The 24,771-nt window shown below is 37.4% G+C and overlaps 1 protein-coding gene across 2 annotated transcripts; it reads left to right on the top strand.

Annotated features, from left to right (window-relative positions):
- Window positions 1–12,169: 12,169 nt before the first annotated feature.
- LOC130941342 (uncharacterized) lies at window positions 12,170–15,688 on the top strand. 2 transcript variants are annotated; one of them, XM_057869815.1, is made up of 5 exons: window positions 12,170–12,335; window positions 12,953–13,315; window positions 13,727–13,773; window positions 13,905–14,874; window positions 15,150–15,688. In XM_057869815.1, exons 2-4 carry the CDS (start codon window positions 13,000–13,002, stop codon window positions 14,850–14,852), a joined length of 1,311 nt encoding a protein of 436 aa, XP_057725798.1. In that variant the 5' UTR covers window positions 12,170–12,335; window positions 12,953–12,999; the 3' UTR covers window positions 14,853–14,874; window positions 15,150–15,688. The 2 variants fall into 2 exon arrangements, with proteins under 2 accessions (XP_057725798.1, XP_057725797.1); XM_057869814.1 differs by having other exon boundaries at window positions 12,222–12,335; window positions 12,945–13,315.
- Window positions 15,689–24,771: the final 9,083 nt, after the last annotated feature.

The following is a 24,771-nucleotide window of genomic DNA, read 5'->3' as shown; positions in this document are numbered from 1 at the left end:
GAGGCTCAAAATGAGACCATAGAGATTCCATTGGACTTACTTCTGCCTTTCATGAGCTCTGATGAGTATTCTTCCTCTGAAGAGGATGAGTATGTCACTGAAGAGCAAGTTGCTAAATACCTTGGGGCAATCATGAAGCTAAATGACAAGTTATTTGGAAATGAGACTTGGGAGAATGAACCCCCTTTGCTCACCAAAGAACTGGATGACTTGTCTAGGCAGAAACTGCCTCAAAAGAGACAAGACCCTGGGAAGTTTTCAATACCTTGTACCATAGGCACCATGACCTTCAAGAAGGCTCTGTGTGACTTAGGGTCAAGTGTAAACCTCATGCCTCTCTCTGTAATAGAGAAGCTAGGGATCTTTGAGGTGCAAGCTGCAAGAATCTCATTAGAGATGGCAGACAACTCAAGAAAACAAGCTCATGGACTTGTAGAGGATGTTCTGGAAAAGATTGAAGACCATTACATCCCTGCTGATTTCATAGTCCTAGAGACTGGGAAATGCATGGATGAATCCATCATCCTTGGTAGACCCTTCCTAGCCACAGCAAAGGCTGTGATTGATGTTGATAGAGGTGAACTGATCATTCAAGTGAATGAAGAATCCTTTGTGTTTAAGGCTCAAGGATATCCCTCTGTCACCATGGAGAGGAAGCATGAAGAGCTTCTCTCAAATCAGAGTCAAACAGAGCCCCCACAGTCAAACTCTAAGTTTGGTGTTGGGAGGCCACAACCAAACTCTAAGTTTGGTGTTGAACCCCCACATTCAAACTCTAAGTTTGGTGTTGGGAGGTTCCAACATTGCTCTGAGAAAATGTGAGGCTCCATGAGAGCCATCTGTTAAGCTACTGACATTAAAGAAGCGCTTGTTGGGACGCAACCCAATGTTATATTTTATCTATTTTCTTTTGTTATTTTATGTTTTTTTGTAGGTTGATGATCATGAGAAGTCACAAAATCAATTGAAAAAGCGAAAACAGAATGAAAAATAGGAAGAAAAACAGCACACCCTGGAGGAAGAACCCACTGGCGTTTAAACGCCAGTGAGGCTAGCAGTTGGGCGTTTAACGCCCAGTCTGGCACCATTCTGGGCGTTTAACGCCAGAAAGGGGCACCAGACTGGCGTTAAACGCCAGAAAAGGGCAAGAACCTGGCGTTAAACGCCAGGAATGGGCACCAGCCCGGCGTTTAACGCCAGAAATGGCTCAAAACGTGATTTTGAATGCCATTTGGTGCAGGGATGACTTTTCCTTGACACCACAGGATCTGTGGTCCCCACAGGATCCCCACCAACCCCACCACTCTCTCTCTCTTCTTCACCCATTCACCAATCACCTCAACTCCTCTTCCCCAAAAACCCTTCACCTATCAAATCGCATCTTCCTCTTCACCACTCACATCCATCCTTCATAAAACCCCACCTACCTCACCATTCAAATTCAAACCACTTTCCCACCCAAACCCACCCTCACTTGACCGAACCTTACCCACCCCCTCTCCTATATATACCCTTCTTCACCCCTTCATTTTCACACAACCTAAACACCACTTCTCCCCCTCTTTGGCCGAACACTAAAGCCACCCCCTTCTTCCTCATTTCTTCTTCTTCTACTCTCTTCTTTCTTCTTTTGCTCGAGGACGAGCAAACCTTTTAAGTTTGGTGTGGTAAAAGCGTTGCTTTTTCGTTTTTCCATAACCATTTATGGCATCCAAAGCCGGAGAAACCTCTAGAAAGAGGAAAGGGAAGGCAAAAAGCTTCTACCTCCGAGTCATGGGAGATGGAAAGATTCATCTCAAGGGTGCATCAAGACCACTTCTATGAAGTTGTGGCCTTGAAGAAGGTGATCCCCGAGGTCCCTTTTTCACTCAAAAAGGGTGAATATCCGGAGATCCGACATGAGATCCGAAGAAGAGGTTGGGAAATTCTTACCAACCCCATTCAACAAGTCGGAATCTTAATGGTTCAAGAGTTCTATGCCAATGCATGGATCACCAAGAACCATGATCAAAGTGTGAACCCGGACCCAAAGAATTATCTTACTATGGTTCGGGGGAAATACTTGGATTTTAGTCCGGAAAGTGTAAGGTTGGCATTCAATTTGCCCATGATGCAAGGAGATGAACACCCTTACACTAGAAGGGTCAACTTTGATCAAAGGTTGGACCAAGTTCTCACAGTCATATGTGAAGAGGGCGCACAATGGAAGAGAGATTCAAGAGGGAAGCCGGTTCAATTGAGAAGGCATGACCTCAAACCCGTGGCTAGAGGATGGTTGGAGTTTATCCAACGCTCAATCATTCCCACTAGCAACCGGTCCGAAGTTACTCTAGACTGGGCCATCATGATTCATAGCATCATGACTGGAGAAGAAGTGGAAGTTCATGAGGTTATAGCCCAAGAACTCTATAAGGTGGCGGACAAGTCCTCTACCCTAGCAAGGTTAGCCTTTCCTCATCTCATTTGTCACCTCTGTTATTCAGTTGGAGTTGACATAGAAGGAGACATCCCCATTGATGAGGATAAGCCCATCACTAAGAAAAGGATGGAGCACACAAGAGACCCCTCTCATCATGAGATCCCTGAGATGCCTCAAGGGATGCACTTTCCTCCACAAAACTATTGGGAGCAACTAAATACCTCCCTAGGAGAATTGAGTTCCAACATGGGACAACTAAGGGTGGAGCATCAAGAACACTCCATCATCCTCCATGAAATTAGAGAAGATCAAAGAATCATGAGAGAGGAGCAACAAAGACAAGGAAGAGACATTGAGGAGCTCAAGCACTCCATAGGATCTTCAAGAGGAAGAAAGAGCCGCCATCACTAAGGTGGACCCGCTTTTTAATTTCCTTGTTCTTTATTTTCTGTTTTTCGAATTTTAGTGCTTATGTTTATCTATGTTTGTGTCTTGTGATCATTAGTGTCTTAGTGTCTATGCCTTAAAGTTATGAATGTCCTATGAATCCATCACCTTTCTTAAATGAAAACTGTTTTTATCACAAAAGAACAAGAAGTACAGGATTTCGAATTCATCTTTAAAACTAGCTTAATTAGTTTGATGTGGTGGCAATACTTTTTGTTTTCTGAATGTATGCTTGAACAGTGCATATGTCTTTTGAATTTGTTGTTCATGAATGTTAAAATTGTTGGCTCTTGAAAGAATGATGAAAAAGGAGACATGTTACTGAGGATCTGAAAAATCATAAAAATGATTCTTGAAGCAAGAAAAAGCAGTGAATACAAAAAAAAAGAAGGGAGAAAAACGAAAAAAAAAGGGAGAAAAAGAAAAAGAAAGAAATAAAGTTGTGATCCAAGGCAAAAAGAGTGTGCTTAAGAACCCTGGACACCTCTAATTGGGGACTCTAGCAAAGCTGAGTCACAATCTGAAAAGGTTCACCCAATTATGTGTCTGTGGCATGTATGTATCCGGTGGTAATACTGGAAGACAGAGTGCTTTGGGCCACGGCCAAGACTCAATAAGTAGCTGTGTTCAAGAATCATCATACTTAACTAGGAGAATCAATAACACTATCTGGATTCTGAGTTCCTAAAGAAGCCAATCATTCTGAATTTCAAAGGATAAAGTGAGATGCCAAAACTGTTCGGAGGCAAAAAGCTACTAGTCCCGCTCATCTAATTTGGAGCCAAGTTTCATTGATAATTTGGAGTCTATAGTATATTCTCTTCTTTTTATCTTATTTGATTTTCAGTTGCTTGGGGACAAGCAACAATTTAAGTTTGGTGTTGTGATGAGCGGATAATTTGTACCCTTTTTGGCATTGTTTTTAGTATGTTTTTAGTATGATCTAGTTAGTTTTTAGTATATTTTTATTAGTTTTTAGTTAAAATTCACTTTTCTGGACTTTACTATGAGTTTGTGTGTTTTTCTGTGATTTTAGGTATTTTCTGGCTGAAATTGAGGGACCTGAGCAAAAATCTGATCCAGAGACTGAAAAGGACTGCAGATGCTGTTGGATTCTGACCTCCCTGCACTCGAAGTGGATTTTCTGGAGCTATAGAAGCCCAATTGGCGCGCTCTCAACGGCGTTGGAAAGTAGACATCCTGGGCTTTCCAGCAATATATAATAGTTCATACTTTGCCCAAGATTTGATGGCCCAAACCGGCGTTCAAAGTCACCTTCAGTAATCCCAGCGTTAAACGCCGGAACTGGCACCAAAATGGGAGTTAAACGCCCAAACTGGCATAAAAGCTGGCGTTTAACTCCAAGAAGAGTCTCTACACGAAAATGCTTCATTGCTCAGCCCAAGCACACACCAAGTGGGCCCGGAAGTGGATTTTTATGTCATTTACTCATCTCTGTACACCCTAGGCTACTAGTTCTCTATATATAGGACCTTTTACTATTGTATTTTTATCTTGGTTCTTCTGGTTCCCTCTCTGGGGCCGAAACCAATGATCACTTTTGTTCTTATGTATTTTCAACGGTGGAGTTTCTACACACCATAGATTAAGGTGTGGAGCTCTGCTGTACCTCGAGTATTAATGCAATTACTATTGTTCTTCTATTCAATTCCGCTTGTTCTTTGTCCAAGATATCACTTGTTCTTCAACTTGATGAATGTGATGATCCGTGACACTCATCATCATTCTCACTTATGAACAAAGTGACTGACAACCACTCTGTTCTACAAGCAACCAAGGCTCTAGTGTTTATCTCTTGGATTCTTTAACCGGAATCTTCGTGGTATAGGCGAGAACTGATGGCGGCATTCAAGAGAATCCGGAAGGTCTAACCTTGTCTGTGGTATTCTGAGTAGGATTCAATGATTGAATGACTGTGACATGCTTCAAACTCCTAGCAGGCGGGGCGTTAGTGACAGACGCAAAAGAATCACTGGATTCTATTCCGGCCTGACCGAGAACCGACAGCTGATTAGCCATATGCTGTGACAGAGCATAGGAACATTTTCACTGAGAGGATGGGAGGTAGCCACTGACAACGGTGAAACCCTACACAAGCTTGCCATGGAAAGGAGTAAGAAGGATTGGATGAAGACAGTAGGAAAGCAGAGAGACGGAAGGGAAGGCATCTTCATACGCTTATCTGAAGTTCCTACCAATGAATTACATAAGTACCTCTATCTTTATCTTTATGCTTTATGCGTTTATTACCTATACCCATTTGAGTCTGCCTGACTGAGATTTACAAGGTGACCATAGCTTGCTTCATACCAACAATCTCCGTGGGATCGACCCTTACTCGCGTAAGGTTTATTACTTGGACGACCCAGTGCACTTGCTGGTTAGTTGTGCGAAGTTGTAGTGATCACAATTTCGCGCACCAGGGACACACCGATCCGACCTCTTGAGTTTATCTCCTGGTACCCTAATTTTGGAAAGGGAACAAAGTCCAAGACATTAAACATTGACTACATCGTGGTTGACGCCACTTCAGCATATAACGCCCTAATAGGTCGGACAATCTTAAACCGACTTGCAGCAGTTGTCTCCACACCTAATCTTTTTATGAAGTTTTTCACTGCAGAAGTAATTGCCACCATAAAAGAAGATCAAAAGTTAGAACGAAAATGCTATAATAAAAGCTTTAATTTAAAGGGCAGCCTGGGGGAAAGAAAGTCAATACTATCGAGCTTGAAGGTGTTCGAACTCGTGAGCCCCCAACCTGGATGAAAAGTGAAAGAAGTACAGATTGGAGATCACCTTGAAAAAACTACAGCTATATGGGCTAACCTGGAAGGAGGTCTGAAAGAAAAGCTCATTGACCTCCTAAGAAGAAATTTCGACCTCTTTACTTGGAAAGCCACCGACATGCCTGGTATAGACCCCGACCTGATGTCTCATAAGCTCGTCGTTTACCCGGATTCCAGACCTATTCAACAAAAGCGTTAGAAACGCAGGCATGATAGGACACAAGTCGTGGAAGAGCAAGTGCAAGCCTTATTAGAAGCAGAATTCATAAGAGAGGGTGTGGAGGAGTCGGACGAGGGTTACGTGGCAGATAGTGGAGACAGTGAGCCTTCTGATGGTGGCGATGAGGATGAGTTTGTGCCGGAGACACCTGCAGGGGCTGTGCCGCGCCATGTGCTGCCTCCACCTCACCCGATTCCGGCGCTATTGGCTGTGCCAACTCACTATCATCAGATACCCTTCGATCAGTAACATGATATAACACCTGGCGTACTGTCGGAGGGTCTCGGAATTATCTGTCTGGGACATCTAGCGGATACGATCCCGTAGCCACACAAGCTTCAGGTGAACGACTCCTTCCTCTGCTCCGCCTGCTGTGCTGCAACAGGAGGCCTGGCACCGAGGAGCTGCTCCACCAACTCCCACGTTTCCGTATGGTACCACCTACCAAAGTCATGGAGGCACCCCCGATGGGGTTACCGTGTGCGCGTATGCCTAGGTGGTACGCCACGTCCTGTAGGGTGATAAGGACATCACCCCACGGGAGATGAAACGTGTGCGTCTCTGGACGCCATCGCTCCACCAGTGCCAAAACCAGAAAATTGTCAAAAGTAAAATCTCTGAGGGACACGGTGTTGCCGAATCCGGCCTCAGCCAGATACGGGACAATGGCGTCCTATGGAGGTAAAGTATGGCTCACTTGTCGGGGCAGTAGGAGGCGAGGCCTCTGAATAACGATAAACGAAAATAATAGTTAAATTATATAAAATCAATTATAACTTATAAATTATTTTTTAACATTTTAAAAATTAATTTTACTTTTCATAATATTTATCTCTCAAAAGTCTAAAGATTAATTATTTTTATTATTACTTTTATTACAAATTAAATAATATAATACAACAAAATAAAGTCTTAAATTTCTAATAAAATAAAAACATAAAAATTTATTAATATAACCAGGGTTATACTATAATAGCATTAAATTTATAAATACTAACAACATAGCACAGGAATAACATGGTTCCAAACTAATCATATTTATGTCATACCAACCTAACACAAGCGGATAGAGTTCTAAATTAAGCCGACAGACCTAACTCTTACTCATATAGCAACGTTCCAGATCTTCATGACTACCCTGGCAACATCATTAAATTTAACAACCATAACGAAACTAACCTCAAAATCGGCCGCCCTGACGTAATGTGTCATCTCGTTCAGCTTATTTATGTCTCCGTCATTCCCGATTTTACGCGCCATCATCGCTTGGGTCAAAGGTATAGTTAGAAAGGGTTAAAAGAGGGGAGAAAGATGTTGACAAAGTGAAATTGGGGCCTGAAAGTCAACTGTAAACGACTTCTATATATAAACGCGTACAGGCCATATCTCGTTTACAGTGTAAACGAGATGACATGCAAACGAGATATAACAAAAAAATTTAAATCGATAAATTCTTTAAAAAATATTTATTTTCGTAAATATTATATTTATTTTATTTATTAAAATAAAAAATCTTAAGATTTTTTCATTTAATTTTAGCATAAAAAAAAGCGAAAACGAAAATAAATTAAGATAAGTAAACAGAAATACAGAGTGCATTATGTTTTGATCGCGCAATGACATTTCTAGGTTGTGACTTGCGATGACCATATTATGCACTAGATTAAATATGAGATTATTCATATACATTTAAATTAAGAATTTATATCCTCTAAAATGAAAAAATTAATAAAATAATAAAATAAAAAATTAATCATCATTATTATAACTTTTATAAAATGTGTGTTTTATTATCTTAATTTAAAAGTAATCAATTATTCATTTTATTATTTTACCAATTTTTTTACTTTAAAGCATATTAATTTTAAATTAAAGGAAATTCAAAAAATTAGAAGAAAGAAATTATATTATGAGAGGAATAAGGACTTTTGTTGATATTTTATTGTCTAAATAAATACCAGATTCATTGATACTTATTGTATAATGGAAATGTCTTTGGTGAAAAAAGAATAATTTAGTTCTTAAAGAATAATGTAAAATTATTTTAAATAAATGACTTAAATTGTATGTGTGCTGAACTTGTTAGAAATAATAATTTTGACCTAAAATTAAATGAATTTAGATCTTCTAAATTTTGAGTTTTCACTTTTGAAAAAAAAAAGTATAATCTCTTACTTTTAAATAATTTATCTCTCATATTTTTTTTTAATACTACCTATAAAATAAATAATAAAAAATTATATTTTATCTTCTAAAATAAAATTTAAAATTTTTTTTTGGTCAAGTGAATTGGACAGCTCCAATCCTAAACATTAGCCCCATATTTCACACACCCATACAAATATTGAGACTCAATTACTATTCACTATCTAATATGACTCATGCAATAACAAAAATAATAATGAGGGTGACATCTAATAATAATAATAATAATAATAATAGTAGTAGTAGTAGTAACTAATAGTAGTAATAGTAGTAATAGTAAAAAGACCCAATCATATTTTTCTAAAAAATTAAATTAAAAGTTTGTATAATAATAATAATAATAATAATAATAATAATAAGAAAACATAGTCATATTATTTTGAAAAATTAAATTAAAAAAATCGTATAAGAAGAAGAAGAATAATATCAATCACGATGATAATAATAATAATAAACGTAATAATAATAACAAAAATAATAATAAAGGTGACATCTAGCAATAATAATAATAAATAACAGTAAGAAGATTCGGGGGCAGAGGTTATACGAGAGGTCATAATAATAAGATAGACCATAATAATATTTGTGAACCGATTCTTCTATTTTTTTTATTATTTTTGTTTATTATCTAATTTTTTAAAATTTAGAAGATACTTTTTCTACTAAAAAAACTCCTTGTTTAATATGAAAAGCAGCATAAAAAAAACTCATAAAAATTAATAAATTATGTAAAAGAAAAAAAAAAATGAAAAGCATGGAATGCGTACACCCCACTCCGAGTGCTGCATAAGCTAAGACAGTGGGCTAGCTGCTAACCTTATGCCTCACTAAATTTTCACATTTTTATACAAAAAATTATCTATTACACTTACTCTACTTTTATATCTAAATTTTTTAGCCCTAAATTCCACTCCATAAATATTCGAACATTTATCGATAAAAAATGTTACATCTACTAATTATTATGCAATAAACTTCTAATTGTAATCTATATGTTTATTAAAGATGCTAAAGTAGTCAAAACATATGGTTCCGAAGGAAAGAAAAGAAGTAGAAAACATCATTAGCATCAGAATAATATTAATTTAGCGATCGATGAAATATAATAGAGCTTCCGATTCTATTTGGAGATCGAGCATAGGTGTGTTGCTAGAAGCCTAGGAAAGCTCTTCTTGGAGTGTATGTAAAGCGTAATTTTTTAGTGAAAATTATAATCATGTTTTTATTTTTACTAAAAATATATTTATAGTTTATGACTTTTATTGTCATTTTAGTTGAATTGTTGCGGTTCGAGTGTATTATATCAAACATGATTGGGTGTATTTTTAGTTTTTGATATAGTGTATTCTGCAGCCTCTCTCTGTTGTTGATGACCAGTTTATTCCCAAGGTTGGAATGACCTTTACCACCCTTGAAGATGCTGAAAAAGTTTACAGGAACTACGCCAAGACTGTAGGATTTTCTACAAGAGTTCGGAGTACAAATAGGAAGGAAAACGAGATTAAGAACCAATTGATTATATGTAACAGAGAGGAAAAATGAAAATCTAAAATATCTCAAACAGCACAGGGAACTAAGCATGTCCATTCGTCGTACAATAGAGAATAACGAGGAGGCTGGTATTAGACTAAGCAAAACTTACCAATCATTTGTTGCGGCTGCCGAGAGTCATCACGAGTTAAATTTTATTGAAAAGGATATGAGGAATTACATTACGAGAGAAGTGCGAGAAGCGTGGGTGTGCTTAAAGACTCATTTGATAGGAATTGAAATGATTTTCTACTGAATTTTGGTCCTGTGGACAACAAGTGGCTTTCAGGTAATGTTTGTTTAAAATTTGCAGCAGAGGTGTAAATTTAATTTTTTTCGGGTGTATTTATAGTCTGTGTTTGGGTGTATTCTGCAGATCTCTATGAAGACCGTCATATATGGTTCCAATCTATCTGGATCACCACTTCTGGACAGGGATGAGAAGCACACAAAAGAGCGAAAGCATGCATTCTTTTGGGTATAAAAGCAGTGTTCTTTTGGGTGTATTTCTGAATTTTCTCGTATTTCACATTTTACATATATATACATATATATACTTCAGAATCTTGTTTTTATGTTATAAAATACTATTTTTTTTACAACGGTTTAAGGGTTTTAGGTATTAGGGTTTAGGGTTTTAGGGTTTATGGTTTAGGTTTTAGGGTTTATGGGTTAGGGGTTAGGGGTTAGGGGTTAGGGTTTAGGTTTTAAGTGTTTAGAGTTCAGGATTTTAGGGATAAAGCATCAGAGGGATAGATTTTTGGGTGTATATTCAACTTTCTTTGGGTGTAAAAAATGGCAGGTTATGGGTGTATATTTGGTTTGATGTTTTCCTTCATATTATAGTACCTGTAATTCATACATTTTGAATACAGCAGAGAGAATTTAATTATTGAAAGAAATTTTACAATAAACTGGATTATAATTGGAAAATTTTTACAGCATATGTTCAATTTGTTACAGGACTATATAACATTTACATTAATCAGTGTCAATATCCTTAGAATCTATCTGACAATTTGGTGATGCACCCTTAGCGGCGGGATGTACATCAAGCCACCGAATCCCAAATCCCTCACAATTGTTTTCTTCTCCTCACTCATGTTTCTGAATTTATCATTTAAGAGATGTGTTGCACACTTAAGGTCTTTGGTTTGCTGTAAACAAAAATAAAATTATAGTCAGATATATTTCTATTATATAAAACTGATTTCATGTAAGACATATATTTGTTCTTACATTTTTTTCAGGTTGGTTTCTCGCTGCCATTTTCTCTGAAATGAAAAATACACCCAAAGATATCAGTAAGATACACCCATATATATGAGTCAGATACACCCATTGATAACAGTAAGATACACCCATAGATATGATTCAGATACACCCATATATATCAGTCAGATACACCCATAGATATGATTCAGATACACCTATATATATCAGTCAGGTATCACTCAAACATGCATCAATATCAAGCAACATTACAAGGTCAAGCAATATACACCCATGGACAAGCAAATACAAGCAAGTGCTGATTATTACAGTATATCAGTTCAGAAATATACACCCAACATTTTATGCCATATACACCCAACAAATTACTCCATATACACCCACCAAACTACGGAATATACCCCAAAAAATCAGTTACCAGAAGAACTAGAACAACAAGAATAGTAACACCTACAAGAATGAAGAAGAACAATGTAACATAGAAGCAAGAATAATAGTAAAATCTAGAACATTATAAATTGTAAAATGAGACGTAGAGCAAGAAGAATAGTAAAACGTACAACAACGTAGAAGAACAGTAAAACCTAGTTCAAAATATGGAAAATATACAGGAATGGTAATGTAACGTACCTTGAGTATTATAGCTTTGTTTTCTCTGGAGATTCTTGATCGAGAGTTTTATGGTGTGTTGATGGAGTTTTCGAATGTTAGCGACGAGTTTTATATCTTGAGTTTCAAATGTTGCTCGAAAATGGAAGGGTTGCATTTTTTCTGAATGGCTTTGAGAAGTGGAAGAAGTGGAAGAGTCTGCCATTAAGGGGCAATTTACGCGAAGAGAAGCGTAACCGTTTGAGTGAGAGCGCGTGAATGTTACGCTCCATTCAATATAATTAGTGCGCGTGTGGAATGTTTATGGGCTGGGGGTTTGTAACACTTGCAAGGCCTTATTGCTTGTATGTATAGCAGGTCCAAATATATATATGTGATTATGATCTTTATTTATGATTTTTTTTATCTTGTTAAAATAAACATGAGAGATTTATATTGACATCTGAATTCATGAATAATTTACAAAACATGTGTGTTCATATAAATTTTATTGTTTCGTTATTGTGTTTTAAATAAAATAGAAGAAAAGTTGTGGAGAATGAAGGGCTGAAAATTGAGTTTTGGGGGGGAAGAGAGAACAAAAAACAATTGTAAAAGGCATAAAGGTGAGGGGTGAGGGTAAGGGTGAGGGTGAGGTGGCATAAATTCGGAGGAGAAAGCACAATGACAAAGTTAACCCCCGTAACCATGACAAGTGCCCCCACTGGCCCACTCACACTGACTCATACTAACGCCGTCTCACCAACACATCACCCCCTTCTTCTACTGCTTCTTCTTCTTCTTCTCTCTCTCTTTCTCTCTCTCTCTCTCTCACAGCCTCAACTTTCAGTTGCTGCTCCCGTGGCACCTGCTTTTGTTAAAGGTACGTCTTCCTTTGTATCCCTTCGCCTTTTCTATCAACACAATTTCTAAATTACTTGCTTCCTTATTTCAATTAATTATTATTGCTATCAACACACACTTTGCAGCTCTTCACTCCTTCTCTTGATTCCTTTCTCTCATCACTGATTTCGGATCCCTATTCCACTTCTCCGCACACCTCTACATATTTCTTTCCGCAGATGTGTTGCCTTTTCTTCGTTTCATTCACTTCCTTTTCTCTTTTCTTCCTTGTCTTCCCACTGATTTCAACAATTATTTATTTATCACAATAACATATACGCTTCTGTCTCTCTCTTTTTCTTTTTTTCCCCTTCAAGGCTCGACTCTGCTGTATGTCTGTATCAAAATCCTGTGTGTTTAATTCCTGTTGTGTTCTATTTAGATAGATCGCTTTCGAATTTGGGGCAAAATTATTATATGAAGAAATTAGAAACTATTACCTTTTGCCTATGAAATTATATTATGCAAGACTAACTTTTCTATGAAAATGATTAATTGTTGAGAATTATACGTTTGGCTGTCATATATGAGCAATAATTGCAATGAACTGCGCTATTCGCGGGTGAAATTAATGTAATCTTGTGTTCAGGGATGCAGTTGGTGGTTGTGTAAGATAAAAAGGCGGTTATTTAATTTGTTCTACTATGGGTGCTGCTTGTTGCGTTGCTTCAAGAGATAAAACTATTCAAAGCGGATCAACCAGTGATATTTTGCATCGCAATGTTCGGTGCTCCCCAACGTGGAGCTTTCGCTGGGATCATCGGGGGCGTGTGGCTGGTGAAGATACTTCTATCAATTGGTTTTCTGATGGGGTTAGCAGGAACGATGGTTCAGAGCATAAAAATGGATCAGCTTACGTATCAGAGGATGGAAGTCCATTGCAGATTCATCAAAGAAATAGATGCCAAAAATCCTTTGTATCCGAAGGAACTGCTGCACAACCCAGAAATTCTACTTCAGGTAACCTCCACTAAGTTCACTCCATGGACCTACTCAAATTGGACGCTTTAGGATTGTGTTTTGCATTCATTTCTCCATGCTATACCTTGCTATATGTGATGCTGTTGCATTAAATTTCCAAACTTGGGAGTGTTTTAGACACATTTGTTTCTTGCTTAGAAGCCATCAAACCCTAAGGGAATGAAAAGGAACAGCAACTATAGTTACTTATAAGGGTAGTCCTCTGTAAAGGCACAGTGGCCTCAATCCATGTATGCTCCACCCCCAGCCCATGCAAGAATTGGCCCTACTCTTAGAAATAAGTAGCGTGTCATGATGTCTTAGTTTATTCACTGGTTAGACTATTCCCTGGAGTCCCAACTAGATAGTTATTTTATAATATCTAACATAAGTGTTCATGTTCATTTGCAGATCAATCAATTTCAAGGGATGTTTCCATTGATGTGAGTGTGGATCAGGTGAGATCATAACGGTGAAGTTTACTCCCTCCCTCCCTCCTCTTCGTTTGCATAACAAAACTATCCCTTTTTTAAAATATTTTTTTTATGTATTTTTCCGAGATAACCCTTGATTATGGATCATTTTCTAGGTGAAGGGTTTGGCAGAATCATCAATAGTATCATGTCCATCTCCCACAAAACCATCATTACTGTCAACTTCATTGTCGGCGTCTCCTATATCCTCCCAAAGTAATATACCTCCTTCAGGTACAACTCCATTAAGGTGGCCTGGCCATTCAACAGGACACCAACTGTTTCGGCAAGTCTCTGATAGCAGAATCCCAGCATTTAAGTCACCAAGCAGCTTTTCTGTGTCTGAAGAAAGGCCATTGCATCATCCTTCATGGAGCAATGAATCAGGGATGGGCTCACATGGTGGATCTTCAGATGGTTGGTCTATACCTGGCTATTCTGAGCTTATGGGGACTCCCCACAAAGAAAGATGGTCATTTGACAGCGAGTCCTTTGGATTTAATCGTGAAAGGTTGCTCAATTCCAGTAGTCAGTTTTCAACTTCACCAGTTGATTTGCAAACATGTGGTGTTTGCTCGAGGCTTTTAACTGAGAAGTCTTCTTGGAGCACCCAAAAGATAATTGCAAATAATGACCTGTCTGTAGTTGCTGTTCTTACCTGCGGACATGTCTATCATGCTGAATGTTTGGAGAGTTTGACACCTGAAGTAAACAAGTATGATCCTGGTTGTCCAGTCTGTACTTTTGGTGAGAAACAAACTTTGAAGCTGTCCGAAAAAGCTTTGAAAGCTGAAATGGATTTAAAGGCTAGAAACAAGAAATCAAGGAATCGGGTTGTGGACAGTGATATTGATGATGAGTCAATTGTGTATGATCACTTTAAAGGCAGAGGACTTAAAGGGAAAGCTCCAAGGATGGAATCTAGTTCCAGTGGGAGAAGCTCGTTTGGGAAACCATTTCTGAGGCGACACTTTTCACTTGGATCAAAGGGTTCTAGATCCATGTTAGATAACCACCCTACAAAAAAGAAGGGATTCTTTTGGGCAAAATCTAGCAAGCAGTAATTTACATCTTGGAAGTTGGAAGGTTAGTTACCAACATTTAATTTTTATTTTGTGCTGGCGCCAGTTTATAAGTAGCGTACTTCAAAGTTAAAATTATCTGATGCCTTATATTAACAGAGAGAAAACTGTTTTTCTGTTGTGTAGTCCGATTATTGGGCTTTCAGATTTCATTGCATATGGTGTTTTTGCAACAGAAATTTTACTTCAGCATTTCAGTACATGCGACTTGTAGACTATGCTAGAATCCTCATTAATTCTTTTGTGCTTATCAAATGTTTTCCGCCGTTTCTATGACAGGATTCAATATTGACCTTCTCAGCGACCTCAAAAGACTGATGATGGGGGCAAGATTTATTCTATGGCATCTGTATGCACTTCTGGTCTGTGATCTCAACTTGATTGAAGGCTGAAATTACTGTGAAAAGAAGAGACACAGAAGTATAAGATCAATATACAAACGTAAAAGAAATACTAGTACTTTGAGACCAAGGGTCTTTCCGTATTGTACAGGTCGATTTGTTTATTTCATGGATATAAATTCACATATATCCAACTGATATCTTCTTGTAAGTGGCTCTGCTGATTTGTAATGCATGTTTTTAGCCCCTGCTGTTGGGCAATTATTGTCTTGGCTGATTGTTAGGCAATACCAATTATTTTGATTTTGACTAAGCTGGTTACTTTAATGAAACAACAGTTCCAGGATAGCCTTGTTTTCGTAGCACATTGAATTAATTGTTTGATTGATTCTGTAGTTCACTAGGATGGGGAAACCAACTCGAATATTCTGGTCCTTATTCATAGAATGTTGAAAATTAAATCAAGTAATTAACTGATGTTACTTGTGACAAAGTGTTCCGTGCACGTTTCATCCGTTTATGCATTTCATATTTGATATTCGTCACCGTCATCATGACCACTCGTGAATCGTGAAAGGATTTTATCCATGGGTGATTTCTACCTGAGTAGTTATCCTGAGGAAAATGCTATTTCTGAAAGGGGAAGACTCGGAAATTATGTTTAAATTTAACAAAGATTCGGTGTATTCAAAAGAAGATAGATATAAAGTGTCTGGGTCTGAATCTTGGCAATATCAGGCAGTGGATAAGAATTACTCTTAAAAAATGTTGGGTGTGTGAGTGAATACGATGAATGGAATCCAAGATAAAACAGAAAATGAAAAAACAACTCTTCTACTTCAATCTTCTACTTCAATTTGATTTTTTGATGCAACAGTTAAAGGAAATCACTTTACCTTTCTTGTTCACACATATTTTAGAAGTTTTTATATTTCTTAAGTTAAAAGCCTTAACTCATAAATTCACTAAAATAAAAATGAGTCAAATCGTAATTGGGTCTAAAACAAACAAAATAAAATAAACATAAACATAAAATAAGTTTTAAAATAAATATTAAGAAAGTGATGCATATTTGTTTAAATTTGACTAACGAGAATTTTCAATGCAACTTTTAGATAATAAGACGTTTGGCATTCTATAATCGTTAAGCATTATTTTGCCCAATTCTTGATGCATCTTCTGAACAAATGATTTAGCTATGTTTGCAAAACCTTCTTTTATTCTCTTTATTATTGCTTTTGTAATTGGACCAATTGATATATGATAGTTCTCAATTTATTCCACAGAACTCGTATCATTCCCTCTCTTTTGAAAAGATTCGTCCTCGAATCTGCATTTAAATTAAAAGGAGATATGTTAAAGACATTAAAAGTAGTTGACATATTATACTCACCTGAAAGATCAATCTTCTAAGCATTTTTATTGATCCTTTCGAGCACCTAAAATGGACCATCACTCCTAGGTCTAATTTGGATTTTTTTTAGTAGGAACCCTCTCCTTTCTCAAATGAACCCATACCCTGTCACCAGGTTCAAAGACAAGTTGTCTTTGATCTTTATTTACCCTTTGAGCTGTCAACCTACTTTTCTTTTTAATCAATTCACGTATTTTCAAGTGCATTGCTTTAACCTTTTTAGCTTTACCTTCTCCATCCAAGCTAACAAGATCACTCAAAAGCAAAGGTAATAAGTCCAAAACAATTAAAAGATTAAAACCATACACAAGTTTAAAAGGAGAAAAACCTGTAGAAGAGTAAATTGTTCTATTATAAAAAAAGTCAACAAAAGGTAAACGATTTTTTCTAGTTTTCAGATTCTTACCAACAACAGGACATAATAAGATCCTTGATGATAATTTTATGCCCAATTTATCCCATAACATTTTCTAAAAATGACTAAAAATTTTACGTCACGATAAGAACTAATAGTTTGGGAACACAATGCAAGCGCATAACCTCACTAAAAAATAGATTAGCAATGTTTATTGCATCATCAATTTTATGGCATGCAATGAAATGGATCATTTTACTAAACCAGTTTACCACAACAAAAATACTATCTCTACCTTTCTTTGTTCGAGGCAAACCAAGAATAAAATCTATAAAAATATCAACCCTACAGAAACATGTAAAAAAGTATACAAACCATGTGGTAAAGACTTAGATTTAGCTTGTTTACATGCAATACACTTTGTACAAAATTTTTCAACATCTCTACACATATGTAGCTAGTAAAAATGTTCAGATAATACATCGAATGTCTTATGCACACCAAAATAATCCATCAAACTCCTATTAAGTGATTCCAGAATAAGTCCCTAATAGAACAAGCAGGCACACAAAATCTATTTCCACGAAACAGAAAACCTCCATATCTATAAAATTTGTTAAATGCACTATGTTTACAAGAGGCATAAATAGCAAAAAGTCAAAATCAGTTTCATACAAATCCTTTAAAATCTCAAATTTGAACAACTTAAAAATAAATGTAATAATCAAATCATACCTCCTAGATGAAGCATTAACAACTACATTCTCTTTACCTTGTTTAAAGGCAATCACATATGAAAAGTCTCAATGAATTTCACCCATTTAGCATGTCTTTTATCAAGCTTACCTTGTCCTTTTAGGTGCTTCAAAAAATCATGATATGTGTGAATCATACATCCTTAGGTAAGAGGTAGTGTTGCCAAACCTCCAAAATTTGAACCAAAGCATATGATTCTTTGTCATAAGTTGAATATTTGCACTAAGCTAAATTCAATTTTTCACTGAAAAAGATAATGGTTCGCTTTTTCTGCATCAAAACAGCCTTATACCAATCCCAGAAGCATCACATTCGATCTCAAAGATTTTATCAAAGTTAGGTAAAACAAGAATAGAGAAAAAACACAAACAATCTTTTAGGGTATGAAATGCAATTTCTTGTTCCTTTTTCCATTTAAACCCAACAACTTTTTTGATAGTCTCTGTGAGAGGCGCATCAATAGTAGAATTTTTTTTTGTAAATTTCCTGTAAAATCCAGCTAAACCATGAAAATTTCTTACCTCAGAAGCATTCTTAGGTATTGGCCATTCACGAATAGCCTTCACCTTTTTCTCATCAACCTCAATTATACTCGCACTTACAAAGAGACAAGAAATACAACTCTATCAATACAAAATATATACTTTTTAAGATTGACATATAATTTTTCTTTTCGAAGCACTCCTCATCAATATAATTTTCAACAGATAATGCAATTGCCACCTGCTTATCAACTTTGATCTCACCACTTTCATTCAACTACTACAACATATATGATTTAGGATGTCGAACACATGTCAAATCCAATTTCTCCACCATAAGTGTACTAGCTATGTTTGTCCAACTCCCTCCATCAATAATTAAATTACACATGTTTCCACCCACCAAGCATCTAATGTGAAAAAATTTTTGATGTTGCTCTAAACAATTTTTTTTCACCTGTAAATTCAAAGCACGTCTAACAACAAGAGATTCACCATGGATTGCATAATTAACATCACCATCAAAGTAATCCCCCAAAGGTGGCACACTAGTACTGTAAAACCCAGATAATTAATAAATAATTAACTCATAAATTAATATTTATTCTAGAAAATTAGAAAATTAATTTTTTTAGTTTAATAAATTAATAATTTTTTTGACGCTAATTTCAAAGACTTTGGCCTGAGATTAGACCGAACGGGCCGAACCAGGCAATCCGGACCTGTATTGGGACCAAGGACCAACCCAAGCTTCATTAAAACAAAAGAGCTCAGCTCTTCTTCCCTTCCCATAAGCTAAACACGCTGGGAAATATTGAAGGGTGGAGGAAGAAGAAACAAACCCTTAGTTTAATTTTCAATCCAACATAACTTTTCGCTCTGAGCTCCAATCGCCGCACCATTTGTGACCACGCGACCTGCAAGCTCTACAAAGCCCAATGCTTTATAAGGTGAGGAACTCTCCATCTCACTTTAAGTTTTGCTTCCCTTAATTTTTGAAATTCTAAGACTTGGAGGTTGAGATTTTGATTAATTTGATGTTCTACGGTCAATCTAACTTGGTGAACTAGCGGGATTTGGTTTGTTTAAGGAACGTACGATAAGAATCCTCAACCCATAGTGATTTCATTGAGTATATGTGATTAGGTATTGAGTTTATATCTGTGTGTATGGTTTGGAGCTTAATTAAGGTCTTGGAAGATTGGAGTGGAATTTGTGCTGAAAAATCTATTTGGGAGGCGTTGAAGTCTTGAAAGTTTGAGGAAAAGGTGAATTGGAAGTGTTCCGGGTTGATTGGAGAATCAGCCAAGGTATGATTTCGATTTCTCGTATCTAAAATATAATGTATTATGAAAATTTAGGTTAGTGACCCTAGGATAGGAATGGAATTGTTAATGTTGGGGATTGGTTGAGATGGATTGTATTGATTATGTGATCAATATTTTCGGAGGTTGTGATTGATGCTCTTGTTGATGAAGTATGTAATTTGTATGTGATATTGATTGGTATGTATAATGGTTGATAAAGTTGAGTATTGTTGGAAATTGAAATATTGAATATGGTTTGAATTTGAATTGTTGAGTTGAGATTGATGAAGAATGAGAATTGGTAGGTTGTGGGATGAATGAGGAGGTTGGAAAAATGAATTTGGAATGTTTGATGCTGATTTGGTAAGGTTGGGTTGGTCTTTAAAAGGGTTGGAACTGGAAAGTTTTGGAAAATGGAGGTTTGTAAAGTTTTATGAAAACCATAATTTTGTCCAATTTTGGCGGCGCATAACATGATCTCCGGACCTCCAATTTTCATCAAAATTGTTCAGAAAGAAAGCTTGGTCCGAGATGTTTACGCCGTTTGAAGAACGGAGGAAAAATATTTTAAAACGAGGAAGTTATGCGTGCTCAAAGTTTGGTGTACAAAACTGAAAATTCTGTACTTAGCAGCTTTTTGAACTTCTGCTATGCATGTGTACGTGGGGAACACACGACGTGGGACATTGTCCAAGAACACGTATGCGGGCATGCGCTTTTCTTTGGTTGCATACGCGATCACATGGCACGCGACGCGAGCAACCAGTGTGTGTTATATGATTATAATTGAAAATTACTTGAGTTTTGGGGATGCACAACAGAGGGACAGTCCAATGGTTAGCTACTTGGACTTGTCAGGTTAGCTACCTAGATGAAACTCATTAGCCATAGGACAGGCATACATCATATGCATCTATGTGTTTATTTGGTATGCCTTGTTTGGATTGCCTAACTGTTGCATAAACTATTTGTGTAACACCCTAACTACCAAAGCTCATGCTTCCGGCTGCACGACTCTGATAGCTTGGACATTACGACGATACTTATACTATTTAATACTAAAATATGAGCATGTTTAAAACTTTTTACCGTAATATCGTTCCTAAGATACTTCATTCGATAACGTACATCCATGGATACCATACAACTTACAAAAACTCATAAAGAGTACATCCATATATATACATATATATAAATAATATTACAAACATTATCCAATACAATTCCTACCCTTCTTACAGAATATATAAGGATAAAGGCGATGGTACAAAAGATAATAATCTAAAGCAATACAAGCATCTCAACAACAACTAAATAAACTTTTCGTGACTTCTGCGCCCATATCCTGAAAGGGAAAAAATGTAGGGAGGTGAGAACATCATCCTCGAAAGGGTTCTCAGTAGAAGGTTTTTGGGAATTACTGTAATAGGATACGTGAAGATAAACCGTACCAGTGATTAATAACCGTCTTATGCCACTTTTCAAAAACAACGGTTTACAATAAAAGTAAAGTCGAAAATCTTTTCTAAAAGAGGAACCGTTCAATTCTCAAAAACTCAAAAAGCCTTTCAAAAAGGTTTATCTATACTGAACCATATCTTTCCAAACCGGAAACACACAAAACCGAAACCAACCATCGGTCCATCTCATTTCAACCACGGCCCTATGCCCAATCAATCCAACCATCAACCAATCACCACAATCCAACAGAGTCCCAGAAGCAAACAAGGATAGGAAGTTCAAGCACAAACAAACAGTTACAGCAAGTAGAACAATTAGCAGTTAATCGCAAAGGCAAACCACGTACAATATGCACACCCAAACAATGTCACATAGATGCATATGATGCATGCCTGTCCTAGTGGCTGATGATATCATTTGTCGGTTATATAGCTAACCCGACACGTCCTGGTAGCTAACCATGGACAGAAACACCCATCGCGGAGTAAGTAGGTTTGAGCTACAACCACATTGCTACTACCTGCTCAACCCAGAGCCAGTGGAATAACCATTACTGCGGCTACTACCCAGGCGGGTGTTTAAAAGCTCAACCTGGAGCGAGTGGAATCACCACTACTACCGTTACTACCCAGGCATCACAGTCTCTGACCTGGAGCAAGTGGGATGAACCACAACCCTTGCTACTACCCAGGTATCTCAAGCATATATTCATTCAGTCCCAGCCATGGATCAAATCCATCTCAGCCATCCGGCTTAAATTCAAAATTCATAGTCAGCTATACGGCCCATAACTCATTCGGCAATCAGCCATAAATCAATATCATACACAGCCATTCTGGCCCATAACAAAACAACACTTCCACCATTCAACATCATCAAATTCATAAAACCGGCATTTAAGCCATAAATCACTTTTCTCAAGCCATTTTACTTTGAAATCAAATTTCAACTCTGCTCAGCCTTGGCTTTAAAGATCTCATTTCTCAAATCATCTCAGGCTCATAAGCCAAATTTACTCAAAGTGAGTTCCCTTTTTTAAAACAAAGCCACTCTCGGCATTCTCTTTCCAAAACTTCCAAAACCATGGCAAGTTAAGGATTTATTTCAAAGTATTCAAAATCACCCATCCAACAATGGGATTTTATAACCAAAAGTTTCCCGGCAGAGTCCCAAGTCTTTAGGGGAGAATAACATAACTCATTTCGTCAAATTCATTTAAAATCATTAAAACCTTGGCTTTCCGATTTGAGTAATAAAATAGGATCTAAGCCAAACCGAGTCACGTAATCATTTACTTCTTTCAAAGCCGTTTCTTTTGCTTAGGCAAAACCAACTTCAACCCCCATGATAAATTCTAGAACGTTTCAACTGTTTAAAATTGTTTTGGTCTTACAAGAATTCAAAATTCAAAGAGTACTTAAAACATTTCTAAAAATATTTCAAAATGAAACTTGTCAATAGACATTCAGGTTCTTTCAAAGTCATTGAAACTCCTCTAATTGAAACCCTCAAGTCAAATTCAAAGGCATTGCCCTTGTCACATTTAAAATAGCTTTAAAACATAAGTCTCATCTAAATAACTTCCTCCTGAAAGAGATACAATGCCTTTCTTAAGAAGCAAGACTAAATCACAATTTTCTCTTTAATAATTTATTTGAAAGTATGAATCATCCTTTTCTTGATAATTCAAATAAAATAGTAGAAGTATTTAACTCATCATTTTTACAAACATTTTAATAAAGGCTCGGATTTTATAGAAATTCCGACAGCATCTCCCCTAAAACTTGGACTTTGCCGCCCGGTTTGGGTCCCAACTAAACCGTTCCACAACCTTTCCAACAGCCCAAAATCTAAAATCAGCTCAAGGCAAGCCAAATCCAACAGTCATCTCAATTCCATATTTCAAGGAAACCGTTTCAAAAATCAAATCGTTATCAGCCGAATAAACTCAATTCTAAAGCTTTAAAGAAACGGTTCAGCAACAGTCATTTATCAAACCAGATCATTTAAAACAAACCAGACTGAATTCAAGAGTATATACTATTTTCCACATTATCAATAAAATCAACTCAACTCAAATCAATTCCCAACGGATTAAACTCGATTTCAAAGCTTTAAAAGAATTAACTTCAAAAGCATTTCATTTCACAAGACCGCACAATAATCCATTCATCAAAACCAAATAATAATCCATTCAAACATATAATTACATTCATCCAGGACAATCAACATCACATAAGGCTTATACAATCACCAAATACACTGTCTCACATCAGTATCCATATGTAATAATTCCAATATATAAAATATAATTTTTGGAAAGCGCCCCTACCTCAAACGCAATCTAGCTACGCCACATGAACTCTTTTTCTATCGGCTCGCATTCCGTGGCAGCTGCATTCACAGTTCCATTTACTTTTACAACAACAGAAACGAATTTTATTCCAACCATGCGATTTCCAAAACTCGACCCTAGCACGTCAATATCACGGAACACTCAATAATCCATAACAAAATATTAGCGGTAATGATATTAAGATCAGAATACCTACTGTAGCTATAGGAAACAGAACGATGGAGTAACAGAATAGAATCAGGGACCTGTGCATCCGTCCTAGCTGCGGCAACACCGTTCCATTTGGCAAGGCAACAGGGACACCAACCAAATCAGGATAGCGGAGCAAAATAAAAATGGAACTGATTCGAGAAAGGAGAGAGTAGTTATCGGTAAATCTGGCCCGGTTCCGACGACGACGCACAGCCGAGCAACTTACAACAATTAGAACCCACGAAGCCAGAGGCTTCAGCTGCGGTCTCCGGCGGCCAGCACAGCGGCCTGAAGCTCCAGCGACACTACAGCAACATACGGCGAGCCCAGCAGCTCCGGTGATGGACCTTCGGCGATGGTGGAGGAAAGGCGGCGACCCTCCACAACAGCGAGCCCAGCCATGCGGTGACGACGGCAACCTCGTGGCGGCTCCTGTTCGCGCATCATCTCTCCCTGAGCGTGTGATCAGTCGCGGCGGTAGAGACAAGTTCGACGGCAAAAACCCGACGAACCTGGTGGCGCTGTGCTTCCTCCACGCTCGCGAGCTCGACGGTGGCGATGTAGTGAAGGCGACGGTAGCAACGCGGCATGGGCACGGTGGCGACGAAGGCGCGGCGGCCGCCAAGCCCGCCACAACCATCACTCGCGGACTATCCTTTTCCTCGGTTCTACTCTTCATGGCGACGATGCAGATGGCGCGATGGTGACGGGCTGAACGGTGGCAGCGGCGTGGCTCACCTTCTCTTCTGAGCGCAGCTCCGCCCCCTCTCCCTTGGATCCATTTTCTTCTTCGTCCCTTTTTCCCATTATTGTTGTGACCGATTTGAGAAAGGGGAAGGGTTTGTGCCTCTGCTATTGGGTTTGAGAAGAGAGCAATTGGAGTAGGGTTTCGGCGGCTGAAGGTTAGGGGAAAAGGGGCAGGAGTGTTGTGTGGAAATTAGGGTTAGGGGCATGATAAACTCATATTTTATGATATATTTTGTGCTGAATTTAAATGAATTATTCAATCCTTCACTCAATTATTCATGTAAATCACATGGTTTTACCTTCCCTTCCTTATTATGAGATGTATGTGAAAAACATGTTTTCTAGGCTTTAAAAGTATTAATTTTAATTATCTTTTATTGCCATTCGATGTCGTGATTCGTGTGTTGAGTAATTTCAGATCTTCTAAGGCAGGAATGACTTAAAGGATGAAAAGGAAACATGCGAAAATAGAAGGAAAGCATAAAACGGA

This window comes from Arachis stenosperma, chromosome 7, assembly GCF_014773155.1.
Source record: "Arachis stenosperma cultivar V10309 chromosome 7, arast.V10309.gnm1.PFL2, whole genome shotgun sequence".
NCBI lineage: Eukaryota > Viridiplantae > Streptophyta > Magnoliopsida > Fabales > Fabaceae > Arachis > Arachis stenosperma.
This window is presented reverse-complemented; position numbering and strand designations above follow the sequence as displayed.

Bases quoted from the DNA above. Each gene is read 5' to 3' on its own strand.
- LOC130941342 (XM_057869815.1), top strand. From the start codon at position 13,000: ATGGGTGCTGCTTGTTGCGTTGCTTCAAGAGATAAAACTATTCAAAGC. The intron at 13,316-13,726 runs GTAACCTCCACT...GTTCATTTGCAG, and splicing joins ACCCAGAAATTCTACTTCAG to ATCAATCAATTTCAAGGGAT. The intron at 13,774-13,904 runs GTGAGATCATAA...ATCATTTTCTAG, and splicing joins TTGATGTGAGTGTGGATCAG to GTGAAGGGTTTGGCAGAATC.